Source organism: Solanum pennellii, chromosome 5 (genome assembly GCF_001406875.1).
Source record: "Solanum pennellii chromosome 5, SPENNV200".
NCBI lineage: Eukaryota > Viridiplantae > Streptophyta > Magnoliopsida > Solanales > Solanaceae > Solanum > Solanum pennellii.
Window position 1 is genome coordinate 1,380,960 of NC_028641.1, and position 14,283 is coordinate 1,395,242.

Sequence of the window (14,283 nt, forward strand, 5' to 3'; positions counted from 1 at the left end):
GTATCTACAATGTATCTGGTATCCTATATATATGTATTACCTATCTGAATATATCACCTCTCTTGCTCGCCTCCCTCTCCTGTCTCATGCGCTTCTCTCGTCTCTCGCTCCCTTCACTCCCTGTGTATTTGTGTTTTAGAGTTTATGTTGTGGCGTAAACATATACATCTAGGTATATCTTATTTGAAATTTGACATGAAATTATCAATTTAGTGAGACAATATGTAATTAATTCATTTTATATGGAAAATTAGTAATATAATAGAAATGTTTTTATAATTAATTTATTTTTCCTTTTACTTTTAGGTTTGTCGTGAATGCTTAACATCTATTTTGAGACTCGATTAATTTGAATTTACGTTGAAAAAAATTATTTTAGGGTTACCACGTTTTTTTGGAAGATATTCAATTCTTCATGCTCAAACTAGGGGTGTTCAAAGTTCGATATAATAAGCTTGACCATAAATCTTAGAAAATGCTCTACCAATATCTTATCAAATTAAGGCGATTTTTTAAAATATAATTTTAATTTTATACGATATAATATAATATAAATGTTTTAGTAAAAAACATTTCCTTTTTAATAAGTGTATGTAAGCCATGGGTGAAACTTTTGGACTACTAACATCTTCTTGTTTCACAATATTTTGATTATTATTTTATCTTATTGTGATTATCATTTAGAATTATTTACCATTGTCTATAGTATGTTTTGTCATGATTTCTTTATTTTCGTTATTTTTTTACTATACTATTTAAAATTATTTTTTTTCTTAATAAATTGAAAGACTACTAAAAAAGTATTTTCTACCTACGAGACAGAAGATAATGACTCACACGATGTACTAAAACCCCATGTCAAATCTTGGGGCCTCCTAGTACAGGAACATGACATATACTATTAATAAAAATCACATACAAACAACTAATTATCAACATAAAAAAAAATAATTATCAATTGAGTGGAAAATTGACATAACTGACTTTTAAAAATTATTTTACTTATATTATACTGCTAATTGGAGTTAATTAGTGAGTAAGATTTTCTGAGAAGGTACCACAATTTTATCAGAAGTTGATCTATTCAACCAAGTTGATGATTTAAATTTGGAATCTAATATATTTTATTGGGTGAAATAGTAGACTTTTTCGAACTTTCACTTCAACTACTTTGTCCAATAAATAAATGTCAATTTCGATTTATGAATAAATTATTCGATGAGAAGTTGATTAATATACAATTTTTTTTTATAAATACCGATGTATATATTTAAACAAAAATATTCATCAATTTTAATTATATGCTTAAGGAAATGAAGTTTTTTCAGTTAAAAAATAGAGAAAAGTAATGACTAATAAAATTATGTTGAACGTCTGTCAAATTTATTTATTTTATAGGAGAAAAAAGGATGAAAAATATAAACAATTTCCTAAAAATAATTACAGATGGTGTTTAATAAACCATGTCAAATGTTTAGAGACGTGACATATAAATAAATAAAATACAAATAGCTAAACATCAACAACAAAAATTAATTATTAATTGTGGGGGAAATTGACATTACTGACTTTTAAAATTGTTTTAATTTTTTTTTGCTAGTACTATGTTTTAATTAGAGTTAATTGGTAAGTAAGATTCTTTAAGAAGGGACCACAAATTTTAAAAATTTACTAAATAACTTGATCGATTCAACAAGGTTGACGATTTAATTTTGGAATTTTATAGTAATATTTTAATTTTTTTTATTTGTACGATGAATATAGTTGGCGTGTAATGTTATATTTTTTCAAACTATCGTTTCAATTACCATATCCAATAAATAAATGTGAATTCCAATTTACAAGTAATTAAATTATTCGGAGATAGGTACTGTCTGTTATTTTCATATTTATTTCGTTGAATTATCATATTTGATATTAATTATTACTCTCTCCGTTCGATATTATTTGTCATGATTTCTATTTTTAGAGTCAAACTATAAAAACTTTGATTAACATTTTAAGATGAATTTTTTCATCATATTAATATTGTCAAAAGTTGTATTTGTAGTACTTTTCATATAGTTTTAGAATATATAATTTTTTTGTTTTAAAATATCGAATTAATGTGATTTAATTTATCTTTTGAAAATTAGTTAAATTGACTTTCGATAAGCGTAACATGACAAACAATTTTGAACGGAGGGAGTAGGTAACTAGTTTAAATAAATCATACTTCTTGTAACGTGTATTGTCCTTTATTCTCATTTCATTATTGTGATATACTTAATAATTAACCGTTGACATTCATTATTTAAAATGGTCACAAGTTGTTTTATTAAATTTCCAAATTTTACACCTATATCATAGTACAAATGGACTATTGAAAAATGAATTTCAAAGATTATTAGTGACATAATGAGAATGAAATGATTATATGATAATTATTTAACGGATACAAACTATCATTACTATAAAAACAAATAAAAAATTAACGATAGATAAAATTTCACATCAAATTATATTAGTCACTATATTATTTAATATAAATTAATAATAAATTAAATTATCGATAAATTTCGTAGCTAGAGGTACCAACGAGGCGATGAGAACCATTTGGTAAAGTTAATTCCAACTATATTTAAGTTCGAAGATTTACACACTAATCATAATAAATAAACCCTAAAAAAAGAATAGTTTAGCAAAAATTCTCATAATTTGTTTGATGTATATATATAATATATATTTATATGTGCATGTTCGTTTTTAATATATAAGTAATACATTATATATATATTTTTTTTTGTTTGAGAAATTCTAGAGATGTCTACGAACAATATTAGGGAAACATTGCACATAATGTTGGAATTTTTTTTTATATGCACTAGTTGATTATACTTATGCATTTAATTTGATTTTAGCTGACTTTCAACGTAATTTTATACTACATGATATTTTATATGATAAATTACGTTTATTTTTTTCGTTTAATATATGTATTATTCGTATATATGCTAACTGAAGCTAAATTAAAATACGCATTATTATGCCAAAAACTTTATGAACCATTCATGATTTTCCCGCTGACAGGTCCGTAACCGTAAACCGTACTATATATAAACATACATACAAGTTCCAGTACTGAGCTGAAACGAAAAAGGGGAATTTCCGGCTATGGCGGACGAGGAGGAGGAGGAGGCGTGGTCCATGACCTCAGGGCACAGATTCCGATGGGATATATTTCTGAGTTTCAGAGGAGAAGACACTCGTCATGGTTTCACTGGGAAACTCTACAATGAACTCGTACGGAACGGCGTACGGACGTTCATCGACAACGAAGATCTGGATCCCGGTGAAGAGATCTCGAAGAAGCTAGTAGCTGCGATTGAGGATTCAGCGGCTTCGATCGCTGTGATTTCGGAGAACTATGCTGAATCGAAATGGTGCCTCGAAGAACTAGCGAAGATCTGGGACTGTAAGAAGCTATTGTTGCCGGTTTTCTATGAAGTTGACCCGTCGAATGTGCGGAAACAGAAGGGTACGTTTGCGGAGCATTTTAACGAGCATGAGATTTTGCTGGAGGCGGCGCCGGAGAAGGTTTCACGGTGGAGAGATGCTTTGACGAAAGCTGCTAATACCTCCGGTTGGGATTCTAGGTTCTGGTACGTACAGTACACTTCAATTTCATCCCTATTTTAGTTTTTTCGAATAAATTACAGTAGCAGAGATAAAATTTTCAATAAAGAATTTAAAATATAAAAAAATTAAGTAGGTGAATAGAGTTAAATCCTTCCTTGTAAGGCGATTCCACCACAGGATAAATATGTTCGAGTTTTGTATATAAATTATCATCAAATATTTATTACTTAAAATTTTTATCATGACGACAGAATGATAGGAGATACGGTATAAAACTTAAAAAATAGATAAGTTAATCTAAAAATGTTTAAAAGTTGATTGGATTAGTGTATATTAGGGTGTGCACTACTCGAGTTAAATCAAATAATCAAATCAAATGAAACAAAATTTTCATTTGGGTTGGTTTTTTGCTGGTTTGATTTCGCTTTTTAAAAAATAAAAATCGAAAAAACTAAATTTTATATATATATATAGGCTATGAACTAAGCTGGAGTTAATCACTTTTGTCCATTTTTGATTATCGCCATTCACGATGATTATATTATATTTTATAATTGAACATCTTATATAATAGGTAACTTTTAAGTATCATGGGTTAAGTTTTTCTTATGATTTATATTAGAAAGTATATTTAAGGAATTCTATATTATACTTTGGTTATGTTATTAATTATTGATATAACCGAATAACCAAATCAAGAAAAGTTCGAATAGAGCAAAACCAAACCAAATCAATTTATTTTGATCGGATTGAATTATACTTTTACAAAACCAAAAATTTAAATTCAAATCGAATAGTGCAAAATCAAACCAAAAAATTAAATGCGCACCTCTAATTTATATAAGCTAATCCAACTCCCTTTCATAATATAATATATATACGTTATCATAAGTAATTAATACATGTACATTTACTATCGATCCATAACTTTAGAAATAGAATAAGTTAATTAATTTAAAAAATTATTAAAAATTAAATTCATAAAATTTAAATTTTAAATTCGAATTAATTTAATAGCCTATCTCCTTTCACAATCATCAAATTCTGCTTTGTTTGTTATTGATGGTCAAGTTCTTATCCTTTCATGGTAATCAAAAGACACCTTCGGAAAATTTTACGCGATTTAGTTAGAATTTTGAGATTCAAAGTTTTAAATTTTGATGGTGAATTCAGATATAAAAGTTTTTAAAAATAAAATTTTTATATCTAAAATTTACGTTAAAATATTATAAAAATCACGATAATTAGTTTAAATTATTTTTAAAAACATATAAAGAAATTTTGATTAAAAAAAACTTGATTAACTCTTGAAATTTCAACCATGTCATATTAGTTGTTGCAGAGGGAATAATTCTAAGTCCTAACCTAGCTGTTTTTAGGCATCGAACTATAGGAATGATTCAATCAATTAATTATTTCAAGAAATTTATATTCGTAACACGTTTTATTTTTTGAGAGTCAAATAATTTAAGTTCGATCGGGAATTTGCTCCAGTAATCTTCAAATTTCTTAAAATGAGATTTATATATTTGTAAATTACGTAAAAAGATATTTAAAAGATACATGAAAAATTTATAATCAGAGATTGACTTGTTTAAATCTCGAAATTTAAAATGTATCACACAAATAGGAGCACATAATACTATATTGATTGATTTTTAGGTTAATTTTCATCAATATTAGATACTTTTCGTGTTGATTCAATAATTTCACTTTTTCTTCCTTTTCATTCGATTCAATTAAATTTGATATTGTATACAACAAAAATGGAGAATATTATCGTAAACTTATACTACCCATGTCATTTATTTTTGGGGTTACTTTACTGTGTATAATTAAAGCTTCACTTTTATGTATGTTCACTCAATAATTTTTATATGTTCTAATAATATTTAAATGTATATATACTACTAAGTATGTTTGGTTTGTTCATTAATTTATTTTTCTCGATTTTTTATATATATGAATATAGAAAACAACCCCTATACTTTGATTCTGCCCTTTTTAAACAGAACATCGGCTATAACAATTTCATTGCCAAACATGGAGATACTACAAAAAAAAAAAAAAAAAGAAGAAGAAGAAGAAGAGAAATCCAATCACATTTATTATAATTAATTAGATGACATGTTGATTAAAAAAAATCACTTACTTTTATGTATGCTAATTATTTGGTATGGTTGTAAACCTATAGGTTCATAGCAAAACCCATGTATTGATGGAAAATAAATAAATACTAAAATTCGGTTCAGTTCGATTTGTTTTATTCAAATTAACTCTTGTGTTTCAAAAATAAAATTAAAAAACTACCGATAGAAGTTTAGGCCACGACAAGAATTTGGGTAGCACATACATATTTCTAGATATGTATACTTGCGTTACAAGTTCGAGCCATGAAATAATTGTTAATAATTGTATTAATTAGAAATACCATTGGATCATCTAATTTACCAAATATATATACATTATTATATAGATAAGGTATATACTATTTATACTAAATATATTTACAAAGTGTATAAATAATGTATACTTCGACCATATTTGTAAACTAATTGACTGAAAAATACATTTCCCTTAGTTGCCGAAAATGACTAATTATATGGATTAATAATCTGAAAAAACTGTTTCATTAGTTTTGTTATTATAACTAGTAAGTTGAACTATACTACATTAAAGGTCGTTTAGTAGAGTCTATAAAAAATGTTTAATAGAGCATATTAGTTATGATGGGATTATAAAAAAAAATTATAGAGTATATTAGTGATTAATAAGGTAAAGATTAGTTATGTTGCCATTATGCATTCAATAATTTCTAAAAGAAAATATTTTTCACAAAAAATTCCTCCATATTCCTTTAGTTTTGTATACTTTTAGGGACAATTGTGTTTAAATCATACTTGTGCATCTATTAAAAACTGTTGTATTGTTAATATCATGATTTGTTATGTACTAATTGTATATATGGTAATACCAAAGTAGAATGTATGACTAATGATATTTTTGTATTGTTTATACATAGTTAAAAAGTTGTACCAAACAAAAAATTTATAATAACACTAATACATGCATTATTTTCTCTAATATCAATAGCAAACGACCCCTTAGAAGTTGTGTAAGTTGGGTCTGTTCTAGGATGATGGTGTGTGTGTGATGAAGGAGTAGGTTGAGACAATATGGTTGGTATGAGCTAGGTTATGCCAAAGGTAACAAATGATTTATGAGGTGTTGGTGTGGTATAGTTGGGCGTAGAGGCGGAGTTACCCTTGACCGAGGGTAGTACTTTTTGATACAAAATTTTGACTCCACCACTGATTGAGGGTGTTAGTCACAATCCTTCACTCCGAAAAGATAGGTTCCATACAAAGTAGAGTTTTATAAAGCTAAGTGGAAAACCTGAGCAAAAACCTTATGTGATGTAGTGATGAGTTGCAATATATAATCAATCCTTTATACTTTATAGTACCTATATATAAATCCTATGAAAATGAGTGGATTTATAGCTTACCTAATTTAATGGTGGTGCACGTGAACTCATGGTATCTCTACCAAATTAGGAGTTGATCAAATGTTATCTTATGACTCTCATGCTCCAAAAAGGCTAAGTGGTGCACTTGTTGAATCATAAGTTTTGAGCTATTTACTTGGAGGAACATGGATCAATTCTCCGTTTTTTAGTGGTGCACCCATGTTATAGAAATCCTGAATCCACCTCTGTCTATTCATCATTTCACACGGGAAACTATTCTAAGAGAAGTTCGAACTGTTCTGTTCGGAAGAAATGATGGAAGAATTAGCCTGCATTTGGTGGACTATGTTGGAGGAAAAAAATTTCTAGATATTTTGAGGATCAAAGAAGTTCATACAAAGAATTAAATTGAATTTATATTGCCTTTTTTATTCTTGTGTAAAAGAAACCCTGTAAATGATTATGAATCTATACTTGAATGTGGGGCTGAAAACTTGCTCATCTGATTTCATTGTTGTCATATTTGTGCCAGGGAAGAAGCAGATTTAATCCAATCTCTAGTCAAGAAAGTTCTGGGGAAACTTGATAATACACCTATAGGTGTGGCTAAATACCCCGTAGGACTTCATTCTCGTCTTGATCGATTGCTCAGGCTACTGGACGTTAAAGCAAATGGTGTGAAAGTTGTAGGATTATACGGAATGGGAGGAGTGGGCAAGACCACTCTTGCCAAGGCTTTGTACAATCAGCTTGTTGTTGATTTCAAGAAACGTAGCTTTATTTCAGATGTTAAAGGAACTGCAAGGCAACAAAATGGTTTAGTCACTCTTCAAAGCAAACTCATTTGTGATCTTAACTCAGGCGCTTCGCCAATCATAGACGGTACTGCTAAAGGTATCCGATTGATAAATGAATCTGCGAATAATGAGCGAGTTGCTATTTTCCTAGATGATGTGGATGATGCAAACCAACTTCGTGAATTGATTGGTGGTAGAGACCAGTTTTGCCAAGGAAGCAGAATCATTGTCACCACTAGAGATCAAAATGTCTTAGATCCAAGTATTGTAAATGACACTTTTGAGGTAAAAGTGCTCTACTTGTCTGATTCACTTAAGTTACTAAGTTATCATGCATTTGGAAAAGAGCAGCCTCCGAAGAAGTTTTTGGATCTTGCTAATGAATTTGTAACACTTAGTGGGGGATTACCTCTGGCTTTGGAAATTTTTGGATCTTCATTGTTCTATAAGAAAGGATTGAAGGAGTGGGAAGATGTAGTGCAAAAGTTTAGACAGATCCGTCCAGGTGAACTTCAAGATATCTTAGAAATAAGTTTTGGTGCTCTAGATGAACAAGAAAGGTGCATCTTTCTTGACTTAGCATGTCTTCTTCTTAATACAAGGCTTGAAAGGGAAGATGCAATTGCAATATTTAAGGGTTGTGGTTTTGCCGCTGAAACTGCAATAACAGCACTCACAGCAAAATCGCTTCTTAAAATAGTTGATGGAAATGTTTTGTGGATGCATGATCAGCTCAAAGACATGGGAAGACAAATCGTACAACGTGAGAATTCTGGAGATGTTGATAAGCGTAGTAGATTGTGGAATCACGATGATATTATGACTGTCCTAAATAACTACAAGGTATGGTTTTAAGATCTAGTTGACACCTTTTGCATTTGCAGTATTGTTTAACTTGAAGTTAGTACCTACTTGTTCATTGAGATGAAATTTGGAGAGATTCCTGTTTACTACATGATGGTTAAACGGCTAAACAAGTATTCTACTGGCTCGTGTTGCTTGCCCGGTCACAAGTTTCAACATATTTTTTTTTGTAAAAAATTATATTATCAGTGTGATTTAGTTGATTGTAGCAGGTAATTCACTATCTTTTTCTAGGTTCTTAATCTACACACAGTTCAAATACTTGAACATCTATTTGTATAAAATCTGTTTACTGCATAATTTCCTCTTTTTATCTAGTGAGCTAGTTGTGGTATGCTTTTGAAAAAGTATTGCCAATTGTATATCTTTTAGTAATAGGAGTTAAAATATTTTCTTTTACAAAATACTACGTGTATTACTATTTGTTAATTTAGTATAATGTAACAAATTGCAGCCAAAGATACCTTCAAATAGAAACCAAGAAGCATTTTGCAGTTCACCTGGCTTATTCACTCATTATTTAATTAAGCTTTTAACTTTTGTGAGTTGTCTTCTAGCTTCTCCTCTTGATTTTTTTATTTTTTTGATAAATTCAAGGACACAAGTAACATTGAGGGTATTGTGTTTCACTTTGAGAGGAATCAAGATCAGAATTCTAAGGAAGTATCCTGGATCTGTTTGATTTTGAAGAAAGTACTTGAAAAGTATATTGGGCTAGGTAGGACGGCAAATGGTTCAACATTTCACACTAGAGCTTTTCAGTGCATGGTCAAACTGAGACTCCTCCAAATCAATCATGTTAAATTGGTTGGAGATTTCAAGCTATTACCTGCTGACCTGAAGTGGCTGCAGTGGAAAGGTTGCACTTTGGAAGTTATTCCTCCAGATTTGTTGTCCCGAAAGATTGCAGTTCTTGATATATCGGAGAGCATGATCACACAGGTCTGGATCAAGAAAAAGTGGAATTTATACCAGAACAAGGTAAGTGAAATAGTTCAACCAATCTCCTTCTTTACAATTTTGTTTGATGGTAAGTAGGAAGAACTACATGTCTCCTTTTAGACAACTTTGTTTGCTGGTAATTAATTAGAAATACTACATGTCCCTTTAATCATCCATAGATGATTTGTAGATTCACAAGCTTTGTCAGGTAAAGAGGGGTAGAGGTAGGAGGAAAAAGCTTTGTTAGATGCTCCGATAAGAAGGTGTGAAAGATTGATAGAGGTGGGTTTAAAGAGGAGTAGAGGTAGGCCGATAAAACTTTGTCAGATGCCCCGGTGAGGAGGTGTGAGAGGTTGATAGAGGTGAGTTTAAAGAAGGGTACATGTAGGCCGAAAAAGTACTGAAGAGTGGTGATTTAGACAGGACATGGCACGACTTCAGCTTATCGAGGAAATGACCTTAGGAGAATATACAGGTCGCAATTAGGGTAGAAGGTAGTTGAGGGCTGTCTCACTTCCCTACGGGGTAGATTTGGTGGGTAGATAGTATTAGCATTATTCTTATAGTTTCTTGTTCTACGATTACTGCTGCCACCGGTTGTTTCTTGTGCTTTGTTTACCAAATTATTCTGCTCTCTATGCCTTGTTCTTTCTCTGTGTTGTCTTTTTCAAAATTGTCTTGTTATGTGTTACTTGAGCTGAGGGTCTTTCGGGAACAACCCCTCCTATTTTCCACGAGGTAGGGGTAAGGTGTGCGTACACTCTACCCTTCCCGTACCCTACTTGTGGTTATAAGTAAATGACTAGTTATTTTTCAGGCTCTATGAAGCTGAAGCACACAAGGAAAAGGTACAATTTTTATTGTATTAATTTGAAACATTTGTTGGTTTGTCATCTATTTATCTCGCTAGGCGTTATCAGCTCCTTTCCCTTAATGTTTAACTTCTTGGCTTTACTGTCTACTGATCTCAAAGGGATATTCTGCAAGCTTTTATGCAATGACTGAGAAAATCTTCATTTGATAGATGGCAGAGCAGCTGAAAGTTATGAATCTACGTAGGTGTCGCCAACTTAAGGAAATCCCTGATTTATCTGGACTTCAATTGGAGAAGCTGATTCTTGAGGAATGCAATGAACTGGTTAAGATCCATCCATCAATTGGAGACTTGACTATGTTGACCCTTCTAAACATGAAGGGTTGTAAGAATCTTTTGGCATTTCCAGATGATGTGTCTGGATTGAAACGTCTTGAAGTACTTATCCTATCTGGTTGCTCGAGTCTAACAAAATTACCAGAGGACTTGAGTGGCTGGAAATCCTTGAGAGAGCTTCTTCTAGATGGTACCGCAATAACAAAACTACCTAACTCTATCTTCCGCCTGAAGAATCTTCAGATGTTGAATTTAAATGATTGCTGGTCTTTGAAGTTGCTGCCTACAGCTATCGGGAATCTAAGTTCGCTGAGCTCTCTATCTCTTAGTGGATCAGCTTTAAAGGAATTGCCTGATTCAATTGGAAATTTGAAAGATCTTGAGGAATTAAGTTTGAGAATGTGCAAGGGACTCATCTCACTTCCTGATTCCCTCGGAAATCTTAGATCATTAATACGACTTTATCTTGACAACAGCTCCATAAAAGAATTGCCACCTTCTGTTGGTTCATTATCTCAATTGAAGTTCCTTTCACTCAGCAATTGCAAGTCCTTTAGTGAGTTGCCCAATTTCAAGAATAGCTTCTCGTCATTGATTAGGCTTTGTCTACAAGGGACCTCAGTTAGTGAACAAAGTTTCCAGTTAGGAAGCTTCGAGTCCCTTGAGATTCTTGAGCTGGGGTACTGCACTTCAATCAGATCTTTACCTAGCTCAATTGGAAAGATGTCATGTTTAACTACTTTGGACCTACATAATACATCAATTTCTGAGTTGCCAGACGAGATATGTTTATTGGAAAAACTTTGGGAGCTGAACCTGAACAACTGTTTGAATCTTCAACATCTTCCGGCTTCAATTGGAAGCCTTAAGAGGTTGTGTTACCTCTATATGACGGAAACTGCTGTCTCAGAATTACCTGATCAAATTGGAACGCTTTCAAGCTTAAAGCTACTGAAAATGAGAAAGACACCACAGCTTAGAGATGATAAACTGCTGCTGGATATGGAAAATGGAGAAAGTTCTAAACGCGTTACTCTTCCAGAATCATTTTCGAATCTCTCATCCTTGGAATTCCTAGATGCTCATGCTTGGAAAATATCTGGGAATATTTCTGATGATTTTGAGAAGTTGACTTCTTTGGAAGAACTTGACCTCGGATACAATGATTTTTGCAGCCTCCCTTCTAGCATGAAAAAACTTCGTGTTCTCAAGCGTTTGATTCTCTCGAACTGCAGAAAGCTCAAATTTCTCCCTGACCTTCCCTCAAGCTTGGTATGGTTACATGCTGCAAACTGCTCCGCGTTGGAACAGATAGCTACCGTAGCAAATTTGAAGTACTTGGAAGATCTCCAAATCAGTAATTGCAAGAAGATAACAGATATTCCTGGCCTTGAAAGCTTGAAATCTTTGAAAAGGTTGTATACAGTTGGTTGCAACGCGTGCTTGCCTTCTATAAAAAGGACTATTTCTAAGGTTCTTTCTTCTTCGCTCCTCCCTCACCCTCTAAGACGTCAAGATTATATTTACATTTCTATATCTAGTTAACGAAAACTCTGAATGCAGGATTCTCTAAGGCATATGCAGTATCTCTGTGTTCCAGGGGATGACCTTCCAGATTGGTTTATTCATGAAGTACCTAACTTCTCAACTCGTAAGCATCGTGATCTCAAGGGAGTGATCATTGGCATAGTTCTCTCTCTAGACCAACAAGTAGAGGACAATTTCAGACACAAAGTCCCAGCAATCGTGGATATACAAGCAACGATTACCACACCAGGTGATGCTAAACCTAAACATACAAAGACTTTGTACTTGTTGGGGGTTCCTGATACGGATGAAGATCAGCTATACTTGTGTCGATTTCAAGAACACAGTTTTACGTTAATGTTGAAAGAAGGTGACAGACTGCAGGTTGTAGTTAGAGAGAATCCGCGCTTTAATGGCCTCAAACTGAAGAAGCATGGAATGCACTTGGTTTTCGAAAATGATGATGACTTTGATAATAATGATGAGGATTTGTTTGATGAATCTCAGCAATCTGTGTCTAAGAAACTTGCTAACTTCTTTCATTCCCAGAAATGAATTCAGCATACAGAGAGTGGATGTGAATCCAAGAAATTGGACTTTATAAATGTGGATCGTCTATCAGAAACAATCTCTCTACCTTCTAAAAGTAGGAATAAGGTATGCGTATACACCACTCTCCCCGACTTCACTTGTGAGATAACACCGGATGCTGTTGTTGTTGTGTGTGTGTATATATATATATATATATATATTAAATGCTTCTTCTCTGTTTGTGGCTTGGCAAGCTTAAACATTGTTGCAGATGGATTGATTGTGAATTTGTGATAACTTGTAACTCTAACTAGCTGTGGGGCAATTTATTTCATATTCCAACTCCAAAACTTAAAAAGGGATCGTTTGGTTACTGGTTAGAGTTACGTAGGAATTAATTACGTAAAAATTAGTTATTCATATTCATCATGTACTTCCATCATTTCAATTTGTTTGTCTTACTTCTTTTTAATCTCTGTTTTTTAAAAAGAAATAATTTTACTAATTTAGCAACATTAAAAGTGCACATAATTTTTTCCCATATCTATTTTCTTTGGTTATTACAACAATAAAATATATGCATAATAATTTTGAAGAGAGGTTTTATGACGGAAAATTTTAGTAGCTCAGTCAGTTGAGTATTGGAGAATCCATAACATTAATTTGAATAAAAATTTTGTTTAGATGGATTGATTGTAATAATTAGCAACTATAACTAGTTAATATGCAATTTATTTCATATTCCAACTCAGAAACTTGAGTTACGTAGGTAATAAATACGTAGAGATTAGATATTTCGTATATTACTAATTCATATTTGAAGTTGTTTTTCACTTAGAAGGTGGGGTAAAGTTATGAAATTTAGGGATTAATAATTTATATTTTATTTGGTTGAAGGTATAAATTTGTTCCTAAGTTAAATTTATGCCTTTCAACCAAACATAATATAAATTTAATTTGGAAATATTCGACCTTATTACATATACTGAAATTCATTATTTTTGAGTAATTCTAGTTTGTTTGGAACGTAATATATAAAATTCTTTATCATATATAATTGCACAGTACTTTCTATTTTGTTACGTTATTATTATTATTATTATTTTGTTTTTTTGCTTGCTTTCCATTTTTAATCTTTTTTTACGTTATTATTTTAAGTTCTTTTTTAATTATGGTAATCGTAAATAAAAAAAACAATACAAGTTCTAGAAGGAAAAGGAGAAAAACAAGTAGTTTCCAATAAGGTTTGAATATGGGAAAAAAAATCTTATTTAAATGGATGAAATAATTGATACATACACATAAAAATTCCAATAGAAAAAAACAACAAAACCTAGTTGAACATAAGAGATGGCCTTTCTCATGGAGATTCCTCAAGATATTAT

General features: G+C 31.4%; 1 protein-coding gene across 1 annotated transcript; it reads left to right on the forward strand.

The window, feature by feature from the left end:
• Positions 1-3,045: 3,045 nt before the first annotated feature.
• On the forward strand, positions 3,046-13,256 carry LOC107020708 (disease resistance protein TAO1-like). The gene is made up of 5 exons (XM_015221168.2): positions 3,046-3,641; positions 7,620-8,727; positions 9,346-9,729; positions 10,715-12,313; positions 12,404-13,256. The coding sequence occupies exons 1-5, from the start codon at positions 3,154-3,156 to the stop codon at positions 12,920-12,922; spliced, it is 4,098 nt and encodes a 1,365-aa protein (XP_015076654.1). The 5' UTR covers positions 3,046-3,153; the 3' UTR covers positions 12,923-13,256.
• The last annotated feature ends 1,027 nt before the right edge of the window (positions 13,257-14,283 follow it).

Bases quoted from the DNA above. Each gene is read 5' to 3' on its own strand.
- LOC107020708 (XM_015221168.2), top strand. From the start codon at position 3,154: ATGGCGGACGAGGAGGAGGAGGAGGCGTGGTCCATGACCTCAGGGCAC. The intron at 8,728-9,345 runs GTATGGTTTTAA...GATAAATTCAAG, and splicing joins CTGTCCTAAATAACTACAAG to GACACAAGTAACATTGAGGG. The intron at 9,730-10,714 runs GTAAGTGAAATA...TTCATTTGATAG, and splicing joins GGAATTTATACCAGAACAAG to ATGGCAGAGCAGCTGAAAGT.